The sequence below is a fragment of the Lissotriton helveticus genome, chromosome 5_1 (assembly GCF_964261635.1).
Source record: "Lissotriton helveticus chromosome 5_1, aLisHel1.1, whole genome shotgun sequence".
Taxonomy (NCBI): domain Eukaryota; kingdom Metazoa; phylum Chordata; class Amphibia; order Caudata; family Salamandridae; genus Lissotriton; species Lissotriton helveticus.
This window is the reverse complement of record NC_136065.1, coordinates 474,029,623-474,055,528: the sequence shown is the minus strand read 5'-3', so window position 1 is coordinate 474,055,528 and position 25,906 is coordinate 474,029,623. Positions and strand designations below refer to the sequence as shown.

Genomic DNA, 25,906 nt, shown 5'->3' with positions numbered 1-25,906 from the left:
TTGGATTACAACAAACAAAGAAGATTAAATCCATGCTAGCCCCTGACTGGCACCAACAGGAGAAACCTCACACTGTTACCAGCAGGTTGATTGGTTTTGCTAAAACATCAAACACTGCATTCCATTTGAAAATTTGTGGCCCGACTACCACAAACTGGCAATTTAAGTTGCCGTTTCACTGCAACACTTTGTACTCTTGCCAGCCAACCCTGGATGAACCTGTGGCACTTCCTGTTTAACGAGCTGTGTGCCATGTGCCTAATGTGGACGGCAACTTTAGAGACATATGTCATGTGAAGGAAGATTGTGTACCTGAGAGTGACCATTAGCCTGTGGGAACTGAGGGTGAGCAGAGGCCTGGGGACAAGCAAGAACATAAGGGACATGAGATTGAGAGATTGTTTCAGGTAAATTGAGGTAAACTGATGCCTCAGGTATGGAAACTGAGAAACACCCTTGAAGCTCCTGCTCGCCTCAATGTCCTCCATGGACACTGGGAGTGAACAGGAGCCTCAGGCCCCTACGTGGAGTAGAGCATCTAATGATTTGGCCTGAGAATAAACATTGGAATCCGAGCCTTTCAGGTGAATGATGGTGGGCCCGGTTCACAGAACTAACTTAAGACAAAATCCTAAACATACTACCATTTTGGTATTCACAGAAGGTACTTACTCACTGATGAGTAAGTGGCTTCTGTGAATACCAAAATGAGTAAATGGTAGTAAGTTTAGGATTTTGTCTTAAGTTAGTTCTATGAGTCTGGCCCATGGTTCTCAGTAACCTTATCACAGACTTCTCTCAAACTGACTCCCCTGATACTAAGAAACGTTTCATAAAAGGTCATTATCCATGAATGTGGGCCACTTTTTCTTTGGATGCTCAGGTCAAATTTGAATCCCAATCCTACCCTGCGGTTGAAACCCTCCATAAATTCTCATTAGAAGCAACTAATGGATTAAGAGCAGGTGAGATAACCCTCTGGAGCAGGAACTCCTGCCCCTGCACCACAAAGTCACCTTTTAGGTAAAGTGGAGGCATGGCTTTTCAGCACCCCCTTTAACCTCGTTCCAGTACGGCATAACAAGGGTTCTCACCAATATGGCTCCTGGATAAACAAGTGTCCCCAATGTTCACTAGTTGTCCTTTCTGACACCGCCAGACTGTTCGGAGGCACAACAACCAATCTGCTCTTGTGCTGAGAATCCAGAGCTCTTGGAGTGGATGTAAGTTCTACGTGTGACCCGTGGGCTTATCCTGGGTTTGATGTCAGATAGTCTGTTTGTTGGTTAACGTCCAGCCATTTCACCATGAGAAGCACTCTTACAAGCCCTGAACTGTACACAGCCTGGCTACTACCATAGGTACAAATGCGGCAACAATCCCACACCTAGGAAGTGCCTATCCTTCAGATAGAGACAGCTCACATTCCCCTATGTCCAGAACCAAGGCTGCTTGGTGAGCTGTGAAACAGGGCCATAATCCTTAGGACGTTTTCCTAAATTTATTTTGAATAGTTCGAGTTGGTGATCTGAGATTTTCACCATCCTAAATTTTTACTGTTGTGTTTGCAACAGGACAAGTATAAATTATCTTTATTTATTTTTTTTCCTTTTGGAGGTATATATTTATTTTGTCCTCTGCATAGGTGTTCTCCAACATTGTCTGCTACAGGACACTTCTTTTCCAAAGTCCATCTGCAGAAATGTGTTGTCTTCTGAAAACTGTCTAACTAGAGAAAAGAGGGGCACGAGAAATTGAAACAGACAATGGCACACAGCCCCCGACATGCCATATATTACGAATATAAAATTTATTTAGAAAATGATAAGTGCATACAGAGGTACAAAAAAGCCTTTTACATTACAAAGGTGTTAAATCGTCACTATAAAACAATGCCATAGGTTTGTCAAAAGCTCGATGTATACAAATCTTCCGCAAGAGCTGCCTTTTGTATGTATTTCTTCACATTGTCTGGGAATTTGTTTGCAAAAAAACCAACATACAGAAAACGAGGTTCAGCACATTCTAATGACACAACTGGGAATAGACTGCAGCTGTCAGACATTTTAACTCACACCCGCCTCCTTCCTTCCTGAAGCGTGGGACTGAAATAAGGTGGACCGTGGAATCTGTGTCTACCTCTGTGTATGTGTTTGAGTCTGTTTGTGCCTCTTTGGGTGTCTATAGTTAGGTATGTGTGACTGTTCCTTTGTGTGTGCACATATTTGCCTCTGGGAAGATCTCTGTAATTTTCTTTGTTTTTGTGCATGTCTGTATACATGTGCATCTGTGTGCCTATGTGAGTGACCCTTTCCTTCACTGTGTTGGTGTTTCTATCAGTGTTGGTTTCAGTTTTTGCCCGATTGTATATATTTCTGAGTAAGGTGTGTTTGTTCTTATTTGTATCTCTTTCTGTGGAAGTGTCCGTGCAGGCCTCTTTCTGACTTTTGCCACTGTGTACATGTGAATGCGCACGCCTGTTTCTCTGTTTCCACAGGTCTCTTATGCATGTCTGCACGTGTCTCTGTGGGGGTCTGTGTTCCTTATGAGTGTCTGTGCTCCTGTTTTCTTGTATCTTTATATGTGTGTTGCTCTGTGAGTGTTTGTCGGGGTTTGTCGTTGACCCGGTTTTTTCCCCGCTTACATTTACTGCCTTTTGCCTGCTCTTTTCTTTAGATCGTGCCTCCGGTTTGTCTTGATTCGAGTGTTATTAACTTTGTGTCTGTGTTGTCTTAATATTGGTTGTGTCTTATGTGTACCTCTCGCCCCTTCTGGAGGACGAGTGTGTTAGTGGTGTCCATCTGCGCAATGTTGTGCAAGACCGACAGGATGTAGGGTCGATCGGTCGTTGTGTGTTTGTCTTCTAGAATGTTGTTCTCCTGTACGTCACTAGGTCGGGAGGGCATTTGGTACGTGTGTAATCTGACACAAAATGCAGAAAATTGCTCTAGGTGTGATGTCCAGTGACTACAAAGTAACATTAATTTGTGGTCTTCTTTAACGTGTCAGCATTCTTTCATACTCTGCGTGTGGTAGGTGCACATTTTAATACATATATATTTTTTTCTGCACATAAATACATTTTACAAATTTATGGGACAGAGGGACATTCAGTGATCAAGGAAAAGAATGAAACCAGTCTTCCGGTACTGGCCTGTTGAGGGTCTCTGGAGATTCGGTCTAGAGATGTCCTTGGTGGTAGCACACATCTGGACTCACATACATTTTTGTAATTATATCTTTATTTATCTTGTTTTTAGAGAACAGGCCCACCTGGCCATGAAATAAGGAGCCAGAAATGAACGTTCTTCCTTTAAAAGGGCACATTTCCCACAGACTGTTGTCAATGAAAGACCAGTAATGCTGGAAAAGAGCTGAGGCAGAGGAACTCTACTAACTTCACACTGTGTCCTGTCTACCTCAAGGAGGTGAGCACAGTTCTCAATCAGGGGTAAAATAATCTCATCCATAGAGAAAGGATGGTGAGGGGTATGGTTAATAACTTTAGTCATTTTTGCGGAGTCAGGAACGTGGCACCTGCTCAATAACACAACTGGGTACCGCTTCAGCCTCCCCTATGCAAGAATCAGGTTCAAGGCCAGACTTTGTATTCCTGCTATCTATCAGTTCTTATTTTCAAACTTCTTTAGGCAAATTGGAATGTTCTTGCAATCGTATGCTCGGTGTGAGAACTTTTTTGGGCCAGCATCACTTGATAGTCGGCCCAATATATTGTCCTTCTGTCATTAAGAACAAACTTCCTGAGAAAAGAGTGCACCTGTACTGATTTAAATACAGCCAATATATAGGAGAGGGGTGTCTGAAGCTGCCTAAGTACAGTAAAGTTATCCAGAAATTTTGAAAAGGATTTTTTTTTATCGTACAAAGCCTACTACATCATGACTGGGAATGCCACCTGATCTGCAGCAAGTCAGCTTGAGGCAGTGGGTGTAGCCATGTTTCTGTACATTGACCTCCACTTAAACCATGCTGTCAAGATCCTCATGCTAGCTACTTGTTAAAACCACCACAGCCTACCACTTTACAAAGACCCAAATTGCCTATGTTGCAAAGAACCTCAACATCCACCATGCGGAAAAACCGTCACATTACTTTCCAATGCCTGCAATAGTGTCAAACCTCTACTAATAGCAGCTCTTGAAAGACCTCCATAAACATCAGCCCAAGGATTTCCACTACAGTCACACTGCAAAGACCTACACCGAGCAACACGGTGAAAAGATCTCTACGGCTGTTGCATCTCAAATACCTCAACTGTCTTCATGATGCAAGACTTCCACTGCTAGCCACCCTGAAAACGTTCATTTCTTACTTCTTTCCTCACCCCTCCTTCTTTCAACCAATCTTTACTTCCAACTTTCCCAGTAAAGAGAAAAGAAAACAACCACAGGGCACACCGAACATGGAGGACAGCCCAGGGCGCTCCCAACAGGAGACATAAGCAATAGAAATTCATGTGTGGAATATATAGGATCAGAAGTAGAGATTATTCCAATGTACGCACGAAAGAAAGGATTACAAGCCAGTGCTGATGAGATATATAAAATTATAATGAGAAATAAATGATATAGAGACTTTATTCTAGGAAATACTTGGGATCAAAAAAAGCAGCCCTTGTTCCAATGGTTGACTGTGCACTTTCTGTTGGGGGATTAGTGATTTAATGCGTAATGTTGGTTTGGTCGGGGAGTGTAGTGTGTAGAGACGTTAAGTGCTTCTGCATGCGGTCTAAAATACTGTTGTGCAATGTGTAAATAAGTTTGCAAGGCAGAAAGAGATGTATAGCGCATGTTTTGCGCACATTGTTATGTCATACCCTTACATTCTTATTTCATTTCAGTTGACTACATAATTTCCTGTATTTTCTTGCACTTGACTATAACTTCATTTTGGCCCTGACGCTTTTGCTAAATTTCAGTTTTTTATCTGGTGGTTAAATATTACAGGGTAATATTTTCCCAGCATACTACAGAAAGTTAAGGTCACATATTGGAGGATCGACATGGCTCAGAGCAACATTTAATCACGTTATTCCCAAATAAAACATTCTTTAATGTCTTTTTAATAAAATCCCCACATTGTTTTCCCTTTTCCCTATGTCTACGTCTGGGTTCTATCTTTTGGCTCTGCATATGAATAATTGTATTAATTGAATGGATGAGTACTGTTGTCTTCACCTATAACTCTACTTTTGACTTATATTTAGGGGCACGATGAACAATTGGGGAAGTTTTGTATGCAGTGGAAATTGATGTTTCATTGCCCCTTGTTACACAGATTAGGCAAATATTGTTGACTATGTCCATCAACAATGAAAAAACTCGAAGCGGGAAACTGTGGAGACTGCAGAGCTCAAAGGGAATCCGAAAGTACCACTGTCCTTTCAATGGCACCAATTACAATGTGGATGTCAACATTATATTTTCTGAGACACCATTATTGTTTTGAATAGGACCATGATTCCTGTCGGAGAAATAATGATTTATCCTTTGGAAAATACCATACTATTGTCCTTAAGATGGGATTGTTCTTCTTTGGGAAGCATATTTGTCAAGCGGAGCAGTCCATATTCTCTTTGAAAGGCATTGCTATTTTTGTAAGGCACATTTATTCTTTGGAAAGGTTAATAACCTTTGTAAGATATCAATAATCTCTGGAGAGGTCTATATCCATTTCATTATCCTTTGTAGTGAATCATCATTTGCAGTGGATATCCGCAAAACGTAATGTGCAAGGACTGAATATAGAAAAATCCACTTCTCCGAGAGCTCAGACGAGGGCTCAGTAAGCCCTTTGCATCCCATTGTTTTTGCCCTCTTATCCAAAATGAAGACTGCAGTCCTAGTCACCTGAGTGAAGATGAGCAGCTCCGGCCTTGATGACCTCTAACACAAACATTAAGAGTGAATGCAAAGCCATATTGTGTAAAGAAAGCCTGTTATGGAGCGGTGGAAAAGCCGTAGGCTGCTGGGTGAAGGTGGGATACGTGGGTGTGCTGGGATCCTGTAGGAAGAATCCTGAGCATGGGACAGGCCCTTCCTCTCCTACATCTTCGCCTTCCTGTTGGACAAAGAACAAAAAGGGATATTCAATAAAAATCTTTCCATCGACTGATTTCTCAGCGTCGACCAAGTCAGCTTGTGGCACACAAACAAAAGCTGTGTTGGTGCAGCTCAAGCAGTAAAAATACATGCCTCTTTTACTTTTATTGTACCAAATTTGGGATACGTTTTGATACAATTATGACGCCTGTATGATTTAAACATATTATTCCAAATAATCTAGTACATTTCTATAGGATTTTAAATATTTTTAAAATAATATGAACAAATTCGAAATAATTTTACAAATATTTCATAGAATTCTGCATACTTCTGAATAAATATCCACAGCTTTAAAACAATCCTGAATAATTTAAAATAATTCTACACATCTAAGAATAGTTAAGTTTGCTTTTTAATAACTCATAAACATTTTCAAAAGAATTAGGCATTTTTACAAACTAACTCTGAAAGCTTTTTTAAGTGAACATTTGCCTTTCTTATAATATATTTCAACAATTTTAAATTATATTCACAATAGTGAATACCTTAGCTTTAATTACTGAAACGCAAAATGCAAAGCCAAACACTACCCTTTAGGAAAATGTCAAACATTTTCACTTAAAACAGTTTATTTTAATGAACAGTGAAGATTTTCTGGCAACCTATGACCTTGGATGGCTGAATACTTTCAGAACGTAGACTGTACTCCGTGTTTAATTTGTCAGTGGATTGTTGTTGGTGATTTTGGTACTGCAATTTATTTTGCTTCTATTTGATTTTTGTCATAATATGTATTTTGCAGATGAAAATAAGCACTATTGACAGTTGTTTGTACCTGAATGGGGTTATATGCGGTCTCCACATAAGTTGATGTACACATATTTTTAAAAGAAATTATGCTTGCATCAATATGACACACAAATTCAATATTCCTGATTAGTTTTGTAATCTAGCTGATTAGAGAGGACTCTATAATTAATATGTATTACACGTGCTGCATCATCTCTTATTTTGTTGGAAGCATGGTGGAATATATAAGAATTATTTAAATACTCTTGTTCTAAAAACTGATCTGATAAGGTTTCTTGCCTATACTTATAGTGTGAAATTATTTTATTCACATCATGGCAGAAAGTAAAATGTCTTCAAACAGAAATGCTTTTTGAAAGTCAATGAGAACATGACTGCTTTAATTTTAATACAGACCTGAAGAAGGAACTACAAACAATTTAAGGTTGTTAAGGTGGCTGGAAACCCACTACTAATACCTATGTGAATTTAGAGATTGGGGATTATGTTTTTTCCAGTACCCCTTTATTGATTTTCGTTACAACAAACCAGGCAAGAAAGCAGAGAAGTGAGGTTAGACACACAACTGTGCACATTACATATATCCGATTGTTGGATGTCCCTTGAGGTATGTAAATGTCCAAAGAGTCATGTGACATGGTTGCAATTGGCTTGTGCAAAGTATGGAGGTTCACTCGTAATTTGCATATATTTAAGAGGTATCAATTGGGAGAAAGAGGTAACTAAACCAAGGAAGAGGGCAACATTTTATTAGCCACCACTCTCCCTGAGATTGGGGATTAAGTTTAATGAAGAAAGCGTAGTACTAATTCTAAGTAAACCAAATGGCAATTTACTGGTCAAATAAAATTTCTAGATAAATTGTTCGTTTTTTCTTCAAACGTATTACAAAGCAATAATGTATTCAAAGTATAGGTTTTGACAGTCATAATAATATTAAAAACACATGCCTCAATTTAGTTCCAAGAAGCATGGGGAACTGGCTCCTTGGAAACATCACCAGGAGCAACCACTTTGGTGACAACAAATATAGCACTATAGAGAATTATGACAAAACTCCATACATTAAGGGTGACAGTGAGTTGTCATCTATTTAGTTTAAAGTCTGCATGGGCTTCCATATTTTAAATAAAGGGAATATTAAAATATGCAGCTGTATACACTGAATAGAAATTGAGAAAACAGCCAACTTTGGAAGTTCAAGAATTAAGCACACTAGAGGTTTAGCCTTGCAGTGCCAAGTCTTTGGAAATGTCCCCTTACAAACGAGGGAGAGCATGCAGAATTGGCGCTTGTTCCTGCTTAGTTAAAAAACGTTTTTGTTATGTTGTTAGGGTACTACAGAATGGGATTCAGACTTTGACTGTCCATGATTTGTTAGAGATCGCCAATTCTGAATGGATAGTGTCTAACAATATATAACATGATGATATTCATATATGAACAAGTGATCAAAAACACTTACAGCAAATAAGAATGTATTTAATCAAAGCAATTTCTAGTTTATATAGAACTAGTCAACCAAGAGCTGTGTTTACTATAGAAGTCAGACCACTTTTCTAATGTAATGCTGTCCAACTCAGGAACACACATTCGTTGTATTTGTTTGTTAATGCTTTGTTAGGAACAACATGCTCTACACAGGTTGTTTCAGTACGAGGGAGAGAAGATGGGCATAGAGCAGACAACAGCGACATAAAATGTTGGCACAGATGTCACTGTGCATCAAGTTCTAATTTCTATGAAAGTAAAGGCTTGAGGCTAGAGCATTGTTTAGGTTCTTCTAATGGCTTACTAAGGTCTTGTTGTTTCAGCGTTAGACAAATGTTTGTTTTATGGCTGAGTGATTCCAGAGTCCGTTTCTTCTTAGTGGTTCTGTTAAAAGCATTGCTCCTCATTCCATAGTAAGTCTTCTTGGTGTTTTTTCTTCCCTCTGTTATCCAGTTGTCACTTTTGAAGTTGAATTTCCAGTTCTTGTTGGTGATTCGGGTTGGTGTCACCTATGTTTAGAGCTCTTGGTTGCCCATAGCTTGCAGTCTGTTTTTGAAATGTGTACTAGTTGAGTCATCCAGTCTTGTAACTGTGTGTTAAACGTGTAGGATATGTGTGCAGTTTGAAGAATTCCCTATGCTACCTCAATACCTCTCCACAATCTAAAACCGGAGGAAAATCTTTACGAAGTTACAATTCCAACATTTTCTGGATTTCCTAAACACAGCTTTGAGAAACACATAAACAAAGAATATCAATGAAGATCTCGTTTTTACTGGCTCATCCTATCTGGCTATTTAATTGCCACCTTCACACCGCACAAAGGATTCAATATTCCATCTGTGTCTTCTGAGAATCACAGATGTTGTTTGCACGCACCCAGTATAAAGAGCAACACGACTAACTCAAGCAAATGTGGTCAAAACATATGCTCAACTTTTCTGGACATTTTGAAGTGTGCATCATTAATAGAATTCAGGGGAAAACTCTACCACTATACTGCATTAATAACTTCACAGATGCAAATAAAAAACACTCAAACGTTCACCACAAATAAAATAGCCCAATGTGGAAAGATAGGCACGTAAAAACTTTAAAGTACTCAAATCACCAGCTGCCTAAATCTTAACTCTTAAAATGGCTACTTTGCCAGATTGCAACAACAAAGTTAAGTTGACTAGGACAAACAAAACACTATTCGAGGACATAACTTAAACCAATTCAAAGTCTTAGAAGTATCATACTACCCATTTCATTTGTCCACATGACTAGTTCAATGTTTAGCTGAATCAGTAAGGAAGTTGGTTCCAACTAAGCATTTCCACCTGTTTTCAATTTCACTTAGATTTTCAGTAGAGCACCTGGAAAGATTTCACAGTGGGAAGTCTGCATGGGATAGATATAGGCACATGGGAAATGGTGTCTCCTGTGAACATGCACTTTTTTTTATCTGATGGGAAATATGTTTCGGCCATTGGCTGGATTAAACTTCTAACCATTTTCAGCCATTGGCTGTATTACATTTCTGACCATTTCCAAGATGGGAAAGGTTCAGTTCAGAGTTTGTAAATGCCCACAAACATGCGAGTGTGTGCCATTTTCAAACCTATGAAGCTAACTACACTTTGTAACTGTTCCTTCCAATCCCTTGCTTGAGATTTACTAATGCAGATGTATCTACCCTTGTGGCAAATAAATCAACATTAGTGAACAGCTGAAGATATGTTTGTGAATTGGGCCCATAGTCTACACATACAAGAAGGATGTTTTGTACATTTTAAGATTTCCCAAACACTGAACCATTTTCTGTCTCAGGTTCCAACATTTCAAGTTGAGATTTTTAATTTCTTTTTTCTATTTTTTTGGCCTCATAACCTTCGCTGGAGAGTTGTGCTGTTGCTGTGTGTATTACTCTTGTCTCTTGCATAAGAACACTCTATCCCTGAGCTCCCCTTTTACTTTTTTTAACTTGGCCTCTTACAACAGTTGTGATTCCCATTCCAATCTTCTATCATGACCTGTAGTTTTAGGAGCAATATTCCTTTGACAACTGTTGCTTTTTATGGTGCTCACTGCTTTTAGGAACTGGAATCTCACTATCACTGCATCTTGTCTGGAGTCCGACATACATAGTCGCAAAAATGTATAAGAAATTAATCTTAAGTGTAGATCTGGACACATTCTGGGAATAGCTGTCTATCTCTGCTTCTAAATTTGCTTCCCAGTCTCTCGGAATGTTTACTTAAGTGGCTTATGTTGTACATATAGTCTGGAGCCTTTGATGTTAGAAAATTTAGTTCCAAGTGACCCCGTGGCAAGAGAGTGTACTATTCTACAACAATCATTTATAGCACAGTATATTTCCCATTCAAAATATTTAACCTATAGATAGCTTATGCCATTTGTCACGTTTTCCTCCCAGATGGTCCTCTCAGATGTTGCCATTTTAAAAGAGCCTTACATCACATAATAGTCACAAGACCAAATTACTCACAACTGTTGTCAATGAATACTTGCACCCCCTGTCCCCAATCTTAGTAGCAGCCAGTGGTTGGAGTAAACAAATAAATAAATAAAATGTATTTCATTGCGCGCGCTGCATTGCCAAATGCGATGCAGCGCTCGCAATGAAATTTGTTTTATTTATTTATTTGTTACTTACCTCCATTGGGCCGTATTCCATAGTTTACTACCCCCCACCCTGCTCCACCCACGCCCCGCTCCACCACCCTGCAGCACTCCCACCACCAGCCGCTACTGCCCAATCTGTGTAGTTAATTAGACGTGGTTACAATATATATCATTTTTTCCACATTTAACACGTATTTCATTCCATATCCAGCAACGGCCCGTCTAGGGCGTTACACCGGGCGGTGACGTGGGGCGGGGGAGGGGCAGGGTGAGGGGTGTAAAATATGGGAAACGAACGATTACAGGTAAGTAACGTAAAAAATAAATAAAACAAATTTTGTTGCGCACACTTCATTGCATTTGGCGTTGCGCACGCGCAACGAAATTCGTTTTATTTATTTTTTACGTATTCTTGCTTATGTATATAAATTCCAACGCAAACCATGCCTTGGAAAATCCACTATCCTTTGAGTAGGAGTAATCCTTTGAGTGGAATTTACTAAACCAAATATTTCTGTGCTTGTGGAAAAATCTGAAGAAATAAATGTATGTATGTTATTAATTGCCATGCTTACTGTAAGTAAACCAACCATGGATAAATGTAGCTTCAATAACTACGTAATAACTACGTTATTGCAGCATTTTGAAAATAGTAACCATTCTGCTGGGTATTTACCTCAACACCAACAGTTTATTGCATGACTTACGGTTTTTCACAAGCCTTTAACTGAGAAAACTGTTTACAAATATCTGATAAATGTGGGACCTCCAATCAGCCCCAACCTTTCCACCAGTAACATTCAATTTTCAATTCCAACCACCAACCACTATTGTCAACTAATGTGGCAATAAACTTCAAATTACAAAAAGAAACAGAGATAAAAAAAATTCAGATACGTTGTGGATTCTTGAGAGCTCAGAACAGGTGAAAACTGTTTCTGTTGAGCCACAAAAATGGCCAGGCAAAATAAGACTCTGGCAGGCTGGCAACTTGGTAAAGGTCTATACCATAATAGTTGCTCAGCTCAAACATTTAGGAGTTACATTCCACTTACAGAGCGCCTTCATACCTCAAATAAGTCAACTTAAATAAAAGTACATCCCTTAAAATTTGCATCCTAAATTTGATTTGCTAATACATAGTTAATCTTACATTCTCAGTGGTTTTAGTCTAAAACTACTAGCAGGTCAACAGTTTAACAACTTTTCAGAAATGCTGATCAGCAAATTCAAAATTGTGCACTCTGGACTCCACTTGAACAGATCGTATCAGATCCTCTACACCACAAGGCCTGCCGTGGCTGCAGTCAGCCGTTAATCTCAGTTCAGTTCCCTCTGAATGTGCGGCAACCTCACACACCTCCAAAAGGACATTAAAAGACATCATATCCAGTGTAAGAGACTGCATCCTCCTACTAAAATACAGAAGGATCTGGCATAGGGCCTGATTATGAGTTTGGTGGACGGGTTACTCCATCACAAATATGACGGATATCCCGTCCGCCGTATTATGTGTTCAATTAAATCCAATGGAATATATTGGAACTCGTAATACGGCGGACGGGTTATCCATCATGTTTGTGATGGAGTAACCCGTCTGCCAAACTCGTAATCAGGCCGATAGTGGATGTACATTGGCCACTGAAGACACACTGCATTCAAACATGTCTATCCCAGTTGTTCAACACAAAAAACCTCATCCACTTCTAGAAATAAATAAAATGTAACATCTCATGCTGAGACTTCTGTGTGACCCACAACCCCTGAACATTCCTCATGCAAATCCAAAGAATGTTATAACAATGTGTTACTCCAGATCCTGTTCAAATTATCTGCCTGCATATCCCTGCACCACAAAGGCACAATGATACCAAGTGGGATAAGCTAAATCCTATATAACTCATTTTGAATTCACTTTAGCTGCACAATTCCATAGTTTTAAGAATGTCAATCTAGTAGCCTTCTTGTGATCTGATAGGTATTCTTTTTCCTGAGTATGCCTTCTAAATTACATATTTGCCATTTATTATTGCTTTCGGTTGTGGCTTTTAAAAGAACTGCTGAATCAATCTTTATATGCCACTCATCATATATTGATCACTTTGTGTGTCTTGCGTTGTACAGACACCTTGAATCAGAGCAAATGTAGTCAATAATTTCCTGAAGCTGCTTTATCCATCTTTCAGTCAAACCACCATTTGCTGCTACTATCTGTTTCAGACTGAAGACCATGTAACAGAGATGTTTGTATCATGCTAATGGTGGAAATATGTTTTCTTTCCTAACCCAAAGAAAAATAAACAGCCTGCTTTAATAAAATGTTCTGTGCATTCAATAAAAATGTTCTGAAGATGAAGCATGTCATCACAAATAGTGGCTAAATGTTACTTTTCATTGCATTTCTTTGGGCTTTAGACCAAGATTCCATTTGCCATACTATTTGTTGAGTTCTTTTCAGAACAATTGATCACAAATAATTCTGCATATTTTTAAAACCCAAAATCTGTGCGCGGCTGAAATTAATCATTTAAACTTCTGAAAGCATATTTTTTCAAAACTTAGTAATTTGTTTTTAATGAAATAATTTAGCTGTTCAAAAATAATTTCCTTGTGCACGGTACATATGGTTGAGCATCTTTTTCAACTGAATTGCATCCTCTTTTGAAAAGAACGCTATACAGTTTATACAACCGTCCTCCATCACCTGTAAATAATCAGGAACTATTTCTAAACAATAGGTATCTTCAAAAACACTTTCTAAAAGATTTCTGCACACTTTCCTAAAAAGAAAAATGAAAGTACTTCTTTATAAATATCTTACAAACATTTATGTTCAGATCAAAAAAAGACGTTTATTTAGGCCATGGGTTTTTGAACATACAGTATTAAAACAATATACATATTAAAAAGGGTATCCATCTAGTCATTAAAATGTAAACTTTTTTTCTTGATTAGCAATTAAAACCCGTCTATTATACATACCACATCTGAAAAATCCAAACAAAATGAGAAGTTCATGGCTTTCCATTGACTCAATACACCATATTTCATTAAAACTGGCTTTAGAATCCTCCGTCTTTCCATCATAAAAAATGAGGAATACAATAAAATGGGAGTACTCATTTGTCTTCAACCAACATTTGCAAACACCACCATTCTCTTTTAGCCACGTTACCATCTCTGCACAAGAATAAAATGGATTAAGGTCAATTCTAAATATTACCTAAATCAAATCAGGGTTAGCCAAAGATGATAAGTAAGTATTTAAGAAAGTATTTTGCCATGAGTCCCATAATTGGGATGTAGATTTCTAATGTAAAATATACTTTAAATTCCATGCTCTAGTATTTGCTTCCATCTTTAATTAGATTTCATTTTTGGTGATTTTTTATAGGTACTGAAATAATGGGAGGGTTCACAGAGATATGAACATCTATATTTAACAGATTCGGTCTTAAACCAGCAGGCCATTTTAGCTTTCTTCTTAGAATCTCATCTCTACCATATGATCCAACCGCGTCATATCCTGATCCTAAACGTCTATTCCAGAATCTCAGTCTGACCCTCTCAGACAGCCAAAACCTCGATGTCAAAACAGTCTCCAATCTTATTCCTTGAACAATAGCAGATTTAGGCAAATTCAATACTCATTTCAAATTTTGGCTTTCTATATTTTCCTAGTTTTGCATACCACTCAAAATATAATTTCGGTTCCATGCGAAAACTTTATTTGGACCATTGCCTTAAATGCAGTTAACACCGGGCAAAGAGCTGGCACACTGTACACCTTCCTAAAATTACGTACCCCCATTATTGTCGGCAGGGCATTCATCTTTACCATTTAACAGCAGATTTTTCTTCTTAGGTTAGTTGAGAAATGCAAACTAGGATCAAGAGTGTTTTATTTATACAATTACTAAAGAATGCATCAATTTTCTCTGGAGACCTATGTGTGCTCTGTCCATTATTACTAACTCATCAGCATAAAGCAGACAAAACGCAAGCAGACCTCCCATCGAAGGAGCATAGAACTTAGACCCCAAAAAAACCAATAGGAAAATCCAACAAATAATGTCGAGGCCAACGCACAGCCCTGTCATAGGCCATTCCTGATCTCAATCTTTTCTGAGAAACTGTCATTCTTATCCAATTCAACTCACGCCAGTTGCCCTTGTGGAGTTCCTTCAAGATGCCTAGCAAGCCTCAGGGGGTTCCGAACTTCTCTAAGTTGGTCCACAGTCTCTTCCAATTTACTAGGTCAAATGCCACCCGTAAGTCTACAAAGCAACAAAATACATTCCCCTTCCTGTCAGTTGACCATAGACTGAAACAATGGTTCATCGTAGAATGCCCTTCCTTAAACTGCCCCCCTCCCACTCAGTGGGCATTAGGGCTTTCTCATCAATTCATCCCTTGAATCTTTTGAAGACAAACTATCCATAAACTGTCGCCCCCACATCCATCAAACCAAATAATCTATAGCTCTTTGGGTCTGTGGCCAGTTCTTGGGGTCTGAGGTCATAATTTTAAAATATGTTTTGCCTATCTCTCAGTGCCTTTAAAAAAAATCAATTTTCCTAAACAATTATGCATCTTTATAAACAATTTTTGCAAGTGAATTCTATAGATCTTAAAAAATAATAGTACAGTTCTCTGAAATACCTCTAAGCTTTAATTAATAAGTATTTTCTAGAGGTCACTTAAATAATTATCTGCGTGACTACATAAAGTACATGACAGTTCTAAACGCGAAAAAGGGTTTGTGTATTTTTAACAGCACTGATCGCAATTTGCAAAACTATAATTTCATAATACTTTTTCACTGAATTCTTCTGGGCACATTTCAAACATGCATTTTATGCCCTCTTCACAAGATTCCTTAAAATCCGTCAGAGTACTCTTCTTTTTTAGAACGTTTTTAAGATTAAACGGAGTACTTTTTGGAATAATTGTTATACATTTTGAAACATAAATGTCTACATATTTTTAAATAACTGTGCACACTTTTTCAACCAATCATGCACAGCTGTAAATATTTTCAAACACCTTTTGAAACTTTCGAGTGTCAGTGGAAGAAGAACAAGTTTTAAAAAATAATTTAGCAAATTGCTTTTAATTGCTAACCGTATTTTGCAACAATAGCTCCTTAAATGCCATCTAGTTCTTGTGACATTTTGGGGTGTTCCTCTAAGTATCAATGAGCTGCGGGTATTCATTCTCTGAAATATTTGGTTCCTGGGACAAACTCCAATTATTCTATAAATGAATACGCATTGGTCAGAAGCACAGCATTTCAGCAAAGTTGTCAAATATTGGTACATTTGAGATGATAGGAATCGTAGGGGTCTTTTCATAACTAAATTTATGAACATCAAAAAGAAATGACTAGGCCATTTTCAATCAAGCATATGAATCACCTGCAGTTGTCATGATGCCACATATACACAGGTATTTCTTTACCGCATAATTTTTTGCTTTTTTTAAGAAACATATACCTTCAGATTTTTCAACACAGCATCCGCTTGAACTGATACACATTTAATGTCCCTATTTCTTACAAAATAGAATCGGGCTTGGAAATCGCAAAATTGTTGCATGTGTTTCCCCACACCCAACCCCATGGGTGACTGAGCTTCACTACCCAGGAGCATGACATTTGTAAAGAGGTCAGTACTCTCCCAACAGAAGAGGCAGCATGGACAGCCTTCAGGGGCAGCTTCCGAAAAGTGTTTATTTGTTTGTGTAATCCTGGGATTCGAGGGAGTGACAGGTGTGAGCTCATATTAGCTTCACAAAATCACCCCCGGAAGCGGAAACTCCTAAGTGCCACTAATTGCTGCCTTTGAGAGCTTGTGCCATTGTTGTTCGAATCCAGCTAGAACTAACAGATATTTTTGGACTTTTATATGAAAGGACATTTCACCACTTTTTTGTCTTTCCATGTTAGTCAATTTCTTTCAATTGCATGTGCCATGTGAGTTACACATGGAGGGCAGTCATACAGCTTACCCAGGGTTTAAGACAATATATCTATTAAAGGGTGTTTCTAAACATCTGTAAGTTGCATGTTTGTCAAAACCTACAGGATACTAGGGATCTGGATCCTGTGAGGTTCTAGACCATAGGTTTTTGCAAAGGGCAATACAAAGGACAGTCGCTGCTCCCTTCCGGTGCAGGTTGACACTACAGGGTTCACAACAAGCAGGAATGCAGCATGTGGTTGGACCATCGAAGCCCCACAGCGATGCTCTTCCTTTCTGGGTGAGGAGTGCTGATTTTGTCAACCAGTGCTCCTCACCCTTCGAGGAGCACCGAGTTAACCAAACCGCTTCTTATCTTGTGAGCAGTACTGAGCAGGCGTAACAGCGCCACATACACTTTGTGGAGAGCAGCATTGCTTCTCATCCTGTGAGCGGTAAAACATTGGCCAACATTTCCCCGTGCTTGAGTAGGACAAACAAAACACGACTTCTCATCCTGTGAGTATTGCATGATGAGACAAAGTGGTCCTGTATCAGCAAAGTCCCTCTTGGGTCAATAAAAATGATAGGACACTTGGGTTCGCTGGAGCGGTATCTCTTTCCTTACGTCCTCTCTGGCATCTCCTCTGCCTTTTCACTCGCCGGACCTAGACCAGTCTCCACTCTCGAGTAAAAAGACAGGGGGGGGGGGATTCACAAAAAAGTCTTGCAACACAGCGCAGCCCCCCCACAAGGTGGCGCTGCATTGCGCGACAGGGAGGGAGCAGGAGAGAGCCGTATCTTCAAAGATATGGCTCTCTCCTAACCTAATATAGCGCTGACACGGATTTCAGTGGACGTGCGCCATGCACCCACCATAGTGCCAAATTGCTAGGGTGTGTTCATGTGTCTACCATTGCATTTCTACAGGAAGGGTACCCATCGTGTACAAATTACTATGCCTAGACACGATGGAAAGCTTTTCCCACTTTGTATGCATGCTGCACAGCCGCGGTCGGTAGTAGGAGCTTCTGCAGGGCGGTGACGTGGGGAGGGGAGGGGCAGGGTGGGGGGTAGTAATGTATGAATTACGGAGTTTGACAGGTAAGTAAACATATAAATAAATACAACGAATTTCGTTGTGTGCACTGCATCAACAAATGCGATGCAGTGCGCGCAACAAAATTCATTTTATTTATTTATATGTTTACTTACGTGTTAAACTCGGTAATCCACACATTACTACCCCCCACCCTGCCCCTCCCCCTCCCCATGTCACCGCCCTGCAGAAACTCCTACTACCGACCGCGGCTGATGCTGCACAGTGCAGCCTGTATGCAAAGTAGGAAAAGCATGGGGAAATGAAAGAATTTCTCCTGTTAGTGTCGCCTTTGAAGGGGCGTTAACTTTTGGTGCAAAACCATGTCTACAAATCTTTGTAAATATGGTTTTGCGTCAAAAGGAATGGGTGATTGCATGGGAAAGCCCATGTTCCACCCCTGTAATGTCCCCCTGGCACTAAGTAATGCAAAGCACTGCTTTGCGCTACTTATAATGTGCTTACCAGAGCAAAACAAGTTTTTCGCTGGGAAGTAAATACCTTTTGTGATAAAGACCCAGGACAAAATGTTTGTAAATCTCCCCGGGGTGTTGTGGATATTGTTAAACTTTCATCAAGGCATGAAAGGGACAACCAGTCCAGTACATGGCCAAAGAGCAAAGGGACAGTGTACATAACAATCCAATGTTAGAAAGCAGAGACAACCCTCAAAAAGAAGTCTCTTTGAGGCAAAGGCAAACATGTTGTTCTGAGTATGAACCCACACGACCTGCAGGACTCCTTCTGGGAGTCTAAGTGGGCTAGACACACACACAAGACCAAAAGCACATACACACCCCACACCACCAGATGCATCACACATATATACACCACTGTGCAAACTCTTTATACATACATGTACACTGTACCACACACCCCTCACTGCACATAACCGTGCACTCATTCTGAGACGTGTGCACAGAACCCCACTCACACACACACAACACACAACACACAAACATCACTTTGACACAAGCATACACAACACACATATATACACTGAGACATGGACACCTCACATATGCACAAACATATTCACCCACACACAACGATTTAAACACAGACATCTAACCCAATGGATCATGCACTTCGCTACTTACATACACACACCGTACATGTGTGTAGATTTGTTCCTGGCTCCCTCTCACAGCTGTCCTCGCCTTGTCTCGCAGGGTGTCTGGGCTCACTGGGTCCTCAGTGAGTGCCAATATCCAAAACTGAGGCTCTGGCAGCTCCATCCTGGGAACTTCCTAGAAGGCTCACATGTGCATGGCAGATGGATGTCAACCGCAATTATGTATTTTATTTGTTTCTCTAACGTAGTGTAACTTTAAGCTTCCAAAAGCACACTCAATTGTAAAATCAATAAAACACCCTCAAACATACTCTGACTCACTCTCATGGTCCTCCCCTTCCCAACCCTCCCTTATATCTCAGTGTGTGAAGTGAGTGCCCACCAGTGACAACTCTAATTCACATGATTTTTAATTGCTATCCTGCTAGCCACGCTTCCCACATCCAGGTGCAGGACTCTGCCTGTCACCCTCCAGTGACCCCACCTGGCTGACCCTTTCCCACCAGGGACCACTGATCTGCCTAGTTCCCTTAAGCAAGCAAACAACAAGCCCTACCCTTTGCAGGTCATAGGTGACCCTATCCAATCGGAGCAATCTCCCCGGAGAACCAAGGGCCAATGTGATACCTGCCTCCCTTCAGTGATCCGCCTCCAAAAACTCTTAGAAGTCAGGCATTTAGGCAAACCGCGGGTGTAAAGCCATTTTTGTCTTTCATTCTCAAACGTCTGGGCACTGGGGGGCTTATTTACCAGCGCCTTGAGCCACTTTTGCGTTATTTTTAACATGGGAAAAGTGACGTACGGGTGAAGCCCCTGGGTCTACAGAGAGGTAGGACACGCAGCTTCTGCAGGCTGAACTCGGGTCTGCACGGGGGATTTGTCGTCGCAATACTCCACACAAAGATGGTTGGAACCGGGCCAGGCTCCTCAGAAAAGGAAAAGATAATGGACAAAACGTGTTGGGGGGTGCGGCTTGGAGACTGAGAGGGTCCCCGGCAGGTGTGCATTTAATCTTTCTCTTGGCACACGTCCCAAAGCTGCAGCCGTGAACCAAACAAAGCAAACGTGTGTGCGCGCACGCATACACACAACACTGCGCACACGTACACACACACACACACACACACACACACACACACACAGGTACACACATACACACACGTACACAAACGCACACAAGTACACAAACACACACACGCACACACACAGGCACACACACACACACACACACACAGGGCAGACAAAAGAATCAACGAGTACCTTCATTTTAGTTTAAAAAAAAATGCCAGTCACTGGGGGCAGCTGAGCTGTTGTCACTCCAAGCACATTCATTCTCGTCAGTCCCAAGCCATGGCTGTTGGAGGGCTTGTGCCTTTTCAGACCTGCTACAAACTCCTCAGAGCTGCGCCTTTTGTAGCCCCAAGGGAGGCACAGCTGTTTCCAGATAGGCCTCAAGTGCGGCCACCTTTGCACCCGTTTTATTGGTTCATAAAAGTGGAATAGATGTCCACACTTCCAGCCATTAGGGGCTCGTCTTGCTCCAGGTCACCCCGAAAGGACCTTATTTTATCAGACTCCTTAATACAGCGACACAAGAGGCTACCTGCGACTGTGATCGCTTTTACAGCACACACTGAGGGCTTGCTGCAAGGGCAGCTGGCCACGGAGCCTGCAGGGCGACAGATAGGGTCAGGTCAGCCTCTTAATCTTGCCCCTTTCTAAATTGATTGCTGTTTTGTTCCTAAAGGGCATCTGTAGGTGGAGATGGCCCCCTCAGTTTATTGCCCCCATAGCATCAGGGGAGAGGGATGTAGCCAAAGGGGGTCAGCAGAGAGAACAGAGGAAGGTAAATCAATGCACCAAAATGAGCATAAAACACAGGCCTGACCGGAAAGTTCCAGAGGCAGGGTCGGACTGGCCTATAGGGCAATCAGGCAGTGCCCGGTGGGCTGATCTGAGTGTATGGGCCGTTTTTTTTTAATAGTTGTTGACCGGTTTTATGGACAGGTGGTGATTGCCCTGATATTGGCACTTTTTTTTTAGCTATCTGGTTCGTTAATAGGGGCCACTAATATTTTGGTGCCCGATTTTTTTTTTGTCCCAGTCCGACACTGACTGGAGGAAATTTGGGCTGGTGCTCTAGTAAGTCTAATCAAGGCTTTAGCACTTCATAAAAAAGTGTGTGGTTATCACAACTTACATTAGCTCTCTGCGCCTCAATTCATAAATGTGTGCACTGTAAATAAATCAAAATACAGTACATTGTGATGTCTGGCACTGTCCCAATTACATATTTCCATATTCCTGCCCACCACTCCCTGGTATAGAGTATTTTTACCTTTGAGGCACTCATGTACGGCATAAAATGTTCTTTATAAAGTGGGTCGCTGCTCCCTGGAGCTCTGACTGTTCTCTGTCAAGTGCCTACCTACAGAAAAAGGTGAATTGAGGCAATGTAATAAAGCAGAACTCGGGGGGGGGGGGGGGGAGTGGGGGATGTGGCTTGCTGATTGTGAACACAAGTTTTGCGGGAAATGAACTCAGATTTTCTATGGAGGGTGAACTGGGGCCTTTCAAGACACCACATAGGCCCTCAGAGGAGAGTAAAATGGGGCACTGAAAGAAAAGTCAACTCTTACCTGCAGGCGGTGAACTGAGGCCCTGTGAGCAAGTTAAACTCAGGCATGGCAAGGAGGCTGAAATTGTGGCGAAGGTAACTGAGGTTCTCTGACGAAGTTAAACACACGGGGGTGTACTCAAGACAACATGAGGATAATGAGGCCTGGAATTTCCTTTTGTGCATTTTACAAACTTTCACTAATACCCTATTTGTCATAAAGAGAGGCATATGACACACCATCACATGGTCCTCGAACATTCCAGAACTGCCTGCTATCTAGTGCTTTTTTACCTGGAAGATAAATGTGCTATTTACTAGGCTCGCCCGAGGATGCCCAGAGCTAAAACTTCATGTGAGATCCCACCTAATAAGATTCCCTGTTTGTAAGCTTAAAAAATACTCCAGGGAAAAAGAAAACGCAGCAGCGCCAGGATCTGGCGCCATCTAGTGGTAGGGCTGTGATAGCTGTCTCATCATTAGTAAATAGGGCATGGTTGCTGCAAAATATATATACATTTTGCAGCATAAGTGGAAGGCCCTGAAAAAGCACAGGGCAAGGGGGGGGGGGGGGAATCCCTTGTGTCTGCACCTACGCAAAACTGTCCCTTTATTTGTCAGACTCACTAATATCCAGTTCTTTTCCAATTGGCAGACCTACCAGCAGTCACCGAAGCATCTGTATTTCTATTTATAACACAAAAAACTCAATTTTATCTTCAAGTCCATTCCGTCTCTGTGACCCAAAGTCCACTTACCTCTGAATGTACCCATGTGTGTTCATCAAGATAATTATCTCTATGGTTATGTTTGTACCCCAGACACAGGCCCTCACAGAATTGTGGCTTTCATATCTTTGGCTGTATTTAGGGACCAGTCCCTGATTGAGGCCAAGACAGAGACAGGGCCCGGGGTTGTTGCAGTTTGTTAATCTACGTTGTATTTTCGTTGTTTTCTTTTCCCTAGACTGTTTTCGATCCATGGTTCTGGTTTGGCTTCAAAGAAAATTTGAAAAAACACATAATTCCAGAGTTTAATTGGAAGAAAGCAAAATCTGCATCACATAACAGAGTGCTGCACTGTGGTGAACCACACTTCCCCGGTTTGCCAGAATGCAAAATATACTACATTTCGATTTGTGAAAAATGACTTCACGCCTGGCTCTCATAGAAACATATGCAATGGCACTTTTTGCAATGAATGGACTTTAATGTAAAACTGGGCCTGACACTGACTCTCTATTTGATCCTAGGTGCTGCTGATTCGCAGTTTACGCCTACCTCTGAAACGGCTATGTCTTTGCATTGTGAGCACACACCTGAGCTTTACCCAAAGCCCAAGTCTGATAGAATTTTTGAATCGCTTGTCCTGATTCGCAAAGCTTGTTCTGTGAGTAGTTGTGTTGTCCTGTCCTTGGTATGAATTTCTCCTGCATTTCCAGGCTTTAACCCATAAAGCTTTTTCCCATGCTTAAGGGCTAGGGGCCTCATTTATGCGGAATTGTTGTAGGGCAATGCCACAAGTCTTCTTGCTGTGCTGTTCTACGCCAATGTGAAAGGGCAGGAATGCATCGTTTTGAGGAAATATGGCGCATTACTGCCCTCTCTCCCTGCATTGGCGCAGAATTCACTACCTAGCTCCAACGTAGGCACCCTTGCACCATGGTGCAAGGGTGTCCGCTTTGCATGCAGCATTGTTTTTGTGCAGGAAAGGGCACTTTCCTTCACAAAACAATCCAGCGAGGTAATTTTCTCCTTCTATGTGTGCTGCTGAATGCAACACACATGGAAAGAGGAAAAAACGAGGAGAAAAAATATATATATTTCTTCTTGTTACACCTGCTCTTGGGAGGCATGTGATTTTGGTGCTGCAGCAGGTTTAGGTGATTAAGGAAATCTGGGGCAGCGTCAAAATTGTCAAAATCCATGGGTGTTGTGTGGGACAACCCACCCCAACGCTCCACTCACGCAGAGTAATGCAAAGCAGCAACTTTTGCTGCCTTTCCATACTCCATATCTATGAAGCCAAGTTAAAATCCATAGATGTGGTTGAAAGGTTTGCGCCGCCGGAGCCTCAGAAAAAGTTACGCTTCGGCAGTGCATGCCTCTCATAAATATGCCCTTAGGTGTTTGTCATTCATATGATTCCAGGAATATGACATGCTTACTCCCAGATTGTTCCTTAAGTAGACATACAAATTCATGAGTGAGTCACACCTATATCTAGAGTACAATGCAAAACCTTTGTGAATCAGGGTTTCTTGGTTCTTCAGCATCCCTAGGACTTGGGGTGTGACCTAAAGCGGTTGTATGCCAGAATATAGACTGCAAAAATATCACCAAATATAAAAAAAAAATGGCCAAAATATTGCTTACAGACATATCATTCAATCACTTTTACCTCCAGGGGCTATACATTTATTAACCATATTTAAGATATTGTTTGTCAATCGATATTTAGGCCATGATAATCTGATACTATAGCCCTAAAAGCAAGGAGCCTTTGTGCTCCCACTGTCCCAGTGCAAGTTTGTGCTGCTGTTTTGCATCCATGTGCCCGCACTTCTGTGACAATGTGTTCAAAGTACCTGGGCCTGCCTCAAATCCCGCGTGCGAAAGGTAAAAAACAGTCCTACAATTTGTAAAATAAAAATATATCTAGTGATAGTGTGGAATAAATAAAGTTTTATATTCTTAGAACGAACAGGTAGGAAGGCACATTGGGATCTGGACATGGAAAAAGAGCAGAACTAAAAAAAAATGTAAAATGAATGGGGAAAAGAAGCTGGGGTGAAAAAGGAGAATACAAAAAGTTGGTGAACTAAGGATCAGAAAAAAAATTAACAAAGGAGAGAGGAAATGGTGAAAGGAGAGTGGAGAGAAAGGCAAGAAAAAGGAGGAGAAAAGGGCCATTAAGGAGCAGTGGGGATGACAAAGGGGATAATAGAGGGTTTGGGGAGAGGTTCTCTCAGAAAAAACAAGGGAAAAGCAGGAGGTGCAGGTGAAGGAGGGCAAAAATGCTGAAAACAAACAGCATTGAGAGGAAAGGGAAGGTCAACAGCGTTTTGGATCAATGTTCACCATATGAAAACAAACACTGGCAAAGCCAGTAGGTGTTTCCTTGGCACCCCAGCTCTAATAGAACAGTATGGGTGCTTCCTAGCAGAACGGTGTACTTACACCTGGTATAGAAACCCTTGATAGTTTAAATGCATATCACGGAAAAATACAAGCGTTATTGGCGAATACAGAAAACACTATTGGCTTTGAGTTAACATAACCATGGAAAATTGTTTAAACACACAAGAATGACTACAAATGAATACATAATGGAAATTTAAAAAAACAAGGGGAGAGGGACGTGGCCTTTTGTTTGGGAAGATGTGCACATGTGATTAGACAACGGGCCATCACTCAATGAGTAAAAGAAGCAATGGCTGAAGGGGCTGGCCTATTGCCGCATGCTATGTGTTGTGGTGGGAGGAATCAAAATGTGAATGATGGCTGAGCACCAATAAGAGATAGGAAAATATAGCAGATACTATTAATGGTTTAACCTGTCTTACCCCTTGACTTTTCTCTCAATACCCTGGTCTCATGAGTCATGAAGGCAGCAGCAAGAACTGGAAATACATATGGCTCTACGGGCCATATTTACTTCCCTACTGCATGCGCTTGCCCCAGGCCTTCAGCAACAGACTGTTTATGGTCTACAGGTGTGAGGAAGGGACAATTCTTTAGTGTCACTGGGATCAAAGTTGTAGGATGTCAATTCCACTATCTAGGGCTTGTAGGCGAGCCTATACCCATGCTGATAAGAGACCTCAAATGTCAGGTACACCAGACACACATGAATGGAAATAGTTGCAGCACACCCAGGTTGTCCATATGCACACCTATAGCATGTTTATGTGTTTGTACATGTCGTGAAAACATACAAGTGGCCCTATTCATTGCCTGTTTGAGCCTGGACAGTCAGGATTCCCACTCCCTCAGTGAACATTCTGGCACCTAAAGGACTGATAAAGGTTTTCTACAGAGAGCCCTTAATTTCCTTAATGCTGACCTGGTGTAGCCGCCATTTCTGAATACTGACCGAGTGTAGCCGCCATTTTCTGAAAGCTGACCTGGTGTAGCCGCCATTTCTGAATGCTGACCG

General features: G+C 40.9%; 1 protein-coding gene across 1 annotated transcript in view; it reads right to left on the bottom strand.

Annotated features, from left to right (window-relative positions):
• Positions 1-3,224: 3,224 nt before the first annotated feature.
• Positions 3,225-25,906, bottom strand: part of CXCL12 (C-X-C motif chemokine ligand 12) — a 79,819-nt gene continuing 57,137 nt past the window's right edge. Inside the window, exon 4 of the mRNA XM_078642768.1 lies at positions 3,225-6,081. Within this exon, the coding sequence (XP_078498894.1) occupies positions 6,066-6,081 (16 nt within the window). The 3' untranslated portion in view covers positions 3,225-6,065. The remainder of the gene's footprint in view (positions 6,082-25,906) is intronic.